This window comes from Alligator sinensis, unplaced genomic scaffold (genome assembly GCF_000455745.1).
Source record: "Alligator sinensis unplaced genomic scaffold, ASM45574v1 scaffold1302_1, whole genome shotgun sequence".
In the NCBI taxonomy this organism is placed as follows: Eukaryota; Metazoa; Chordata; order Crocodylia; family Alligatoridae; genus Alligator; species Alligator sinensis.
The window spans coordinates 709,602-712,361 of record NW_005842612.1 but is presented as its reverse complement, the minus strand read 5'-3'; the positions used below and the strand labels follow the sequence as shown (position 1 = coordinate 712,361).

The window sequence follows — 2,760 nt, the reverse complement described above, 5'->3', positions numbered from 1 at the left end:
GGTGGGGGGGGGGGGGGGGGGGGAACCTGACCCCACACACCAAGACCAAAAGTTCCCATGGGGCTGTGGTGACCCTTGACCCCGGAAGTCACCCCTTATACTGCAGGGGAGGCGGTGCCCCGGAAGTCACCCCTTATCCAGAGGGGGGCACAGCCGTGACCCCTGACCCGGCGCTCACCGATGGCGAAGGCGATCTGCGTCCACTGCCACATGTTGGGCGCGGCGCCCAGGGCCAGGGCACTCCGCGGTTGCTTGGACACCCACCAGCCGGCGCCCAGCAGCGCCGCCGCGCGGCCCCCCCCAGCCCCGCCCGATCCGGGAGGTCTTCTCCTGCCGCTGCGGGGGCTGCGACATGGCGGCGGCAGCGGAGCGACCCTCCAGGACCGCCAAGATGGCGGCGCCCACTGGGGGACGGGCCGTACGGAAAGCGGAAGTGCCGGGAGCCAGCACCGGAAGTAGCTTGCGGATCACAAACGAAGACGGCTCCGCCAGCGAGTTCTCCGGTTTCACCTTCCGGGTGGCAACAGCGACTCTCGCAAGTGGTTCTGTGAGGAGTGACTTAGAAACTACTATGCAAAGCCCAAGCAAAAGTGAATGTTATGTGACAAATGCCCATCAGCAATGATAAGGAGGAGACAGTCGGAGATAAAGGAGGCTGGAAAACAAAAGCAGAAGCAGAGGACTGGGTCAAAGAGCTCATTAAAATACTAATGGGGAGAAAGTATGCTAATAAAACATACACGTATGTACATAAGATACATAGCTAAAACACAGGTATAGAGACATGCTCAGTAAAGAACTCCTTGCGTCACTCCCTTATAACCAATTAGCAAACAAGGATGCTTATGAAGGTCCAAAACCCCTGTATAAAAGATGCTTGGAATTAGAAATCGGTGCGCTTGTTACGTGAAATTATTCCGCTTGCACCTTTTATTGCTAACGATAAATCTTTATACTTTCACCCCTGGTATCTCTATTGGCCTTTGCATACCGGGCACGATCCCAGACTTGAGCTGGGGCTCAACAGTTCCGGGACAGGCAAATCCAGCCCAGCTCCCGTTGGGGCGGAGGGGTCCCCGGGGAGCTGCGACCCGTCCCGCCCTGGATCAGCGAGGGGGGGTTCCTGAGCAGCTGGGGCCGTGCTAGCAGGAGTTTGGGGAGTGGGGCTTCGTCCTAGGGTGAGGCTTTGCTGGGGGGAGGAGGGGGGAGGAACTAAAAAAGCTCTGCAGACAACTGGGGGCAGCTGTGTCAGCAGTGGTGAGCTGGAGAAGACCCCCCCATGCTTGAAGGGGCAGATTCAGGAGGGATCAGAACCAACTACCAAGAAAGCCCCCTTCCTGCTGGCCTGTGTTGCTCCAGAGGAACCCAAGCCCTCGACTCCATCTCTCTGGGAGGTCAGCGGGCGCCGCGGCGAGACTCGTGGGGATGCTCTGTGCCTGAGGGACCGCACCTGCAGCGCTCGACAGCCCGAGGTGCCCAGCGAGGATCAGGGACCCCGACATCAAGATGACCCCAATCCCGCAGAACCAGCGTGGGCGAGAGCAGGACGACACCAGCCAACACGGGAAGGTGGAGGCCGTCGGCGGCATCTGCAATGGGGCAGAGCAGGGTCCTGCAGCGTACGGGGCAGCTGGACCCCCCGGGCACCCCACTGGTGCGTGTCCCCCGCTCCCCTCCCCAGCACGCGCGCACACACACACACTGCACGATGCCAGATGGATTTATTTAGCATTTATTTAACATTAGGAGCCACAGGAAGAGCCCTGCGGGCCTGGCATCCCTGCCAGGGCTACGAATGGTGGTCCAAGGCTTCCTCTGTGCCCCAGGGCAGCACCAGCCCGTGGCCGCTCCCCGTCACTGCTGGGGAACGTCTGTCCCACGCCCAGCTCGGGGAGGCCGGCACTGGCAGAAGGTGAACGCTCGGGTCGGTGTCTCTCCCGGTGGCCGTGGCCTCCGGCGGCGGGGCGGGGCGGGGCGGGGTCAGTCGTCCCAGGAGAATTTCTCTCTCGCCAGGTTCCGCTTGGTCTTTGCTGCCTTCCTAAGGATCGCCATCAGCTGCGCCCTCTCCTCCTGGTCGACCTGTTGCCCCGGGTACGTTTTGGACAGGGTCTGGGGGGCAGAGGGGCCGGGCCGCGGCTCAGTCCAGCTGGGGGGTCCCTCCTGGACTCCCTGAGAGCAGCAGCCCCCCCAGGCAACCCCCCAACATTTTCGGGGGGGGCAGTCCCTCCCATGGGGGGTTCCGGCCCCCACCGCCTTGGAAGGGGTTCCCAGCTCCATTGACCTCGGTGAACTCCTGCTGGCCCCTCTCCCACACGGTCACGATCACCAGCCCTAAGACAATGGGCATCGATGCCGTGAAGGCCATCCGGCTCAGCAGCGCCAGCTTCTCCATGGTGGAGGACAAACAGCACAGAGCGCCTGCGCGACCAGAGCGCCGCACCACGCGACCATGGAGCGCTGGGACTAGAGCGCCGCACCACGCGACCATAGAGAGTTGGGACCAGAGCGCCGCACCACGCGACTAAAGAGAGCACGGGCCAGAGTGCCCGCGGTACCATAGAGTGGGAGGCTAGAGCTGACTGTCCCTCCCTTCCGCCCCGCAGCCCTGGGAGGTGATGGGGCGCTCCCTCGCCGTGCCGCCGTGGGGCGGGGCCTGCTTATCCCACCTTGTTACCATAGAGAGGAAGGGCATGGATGCGGGGGTTCCCAGGCCAGACTGCCCCCCTCACCACCATAGAGTGGGGACTCTGGCTCAGAGTG

The 2,760-nt window shown here is 62.8% G+C and overlaps 1 protein-coding gene and 1 long non-coding RNA gene across 2 annotated transcripts in view; one reads left to right on the top strand and one right to left on the bottom strand.

Moving 5' to 3' along the window:
• The window catches only part of LOC112551822, an 839-nt gene extending 539 nt beyond the window's left edge, over nt 1–300 (bottom strand). Inside the window, exon 1 of the long non-coding RNA XR_003096126.1 lies at nt 179–300. This is a non-coding gene — a long non-coding RNA (uncharacterized LOC112551822). The remainder of the gene's footprint in view (nt 1–178) is intronic.
• LOC112551821 lies at nt 181–2,730 on the top strand. The gene is given in 5 exon segments (XM_025214963.1): nt 181–299; nt 301–539; nt 1,360–1,654; nt 1,747–1,912; nt 2,014–2,730. Coding segments are annotated over 5 exon segments (1,086 nt in total). The 3' UTR covers nt 2,281–2,730.
• The last annotated feature ends 30 nt before the right edge of the window (nt 2,731–2,760 follow it).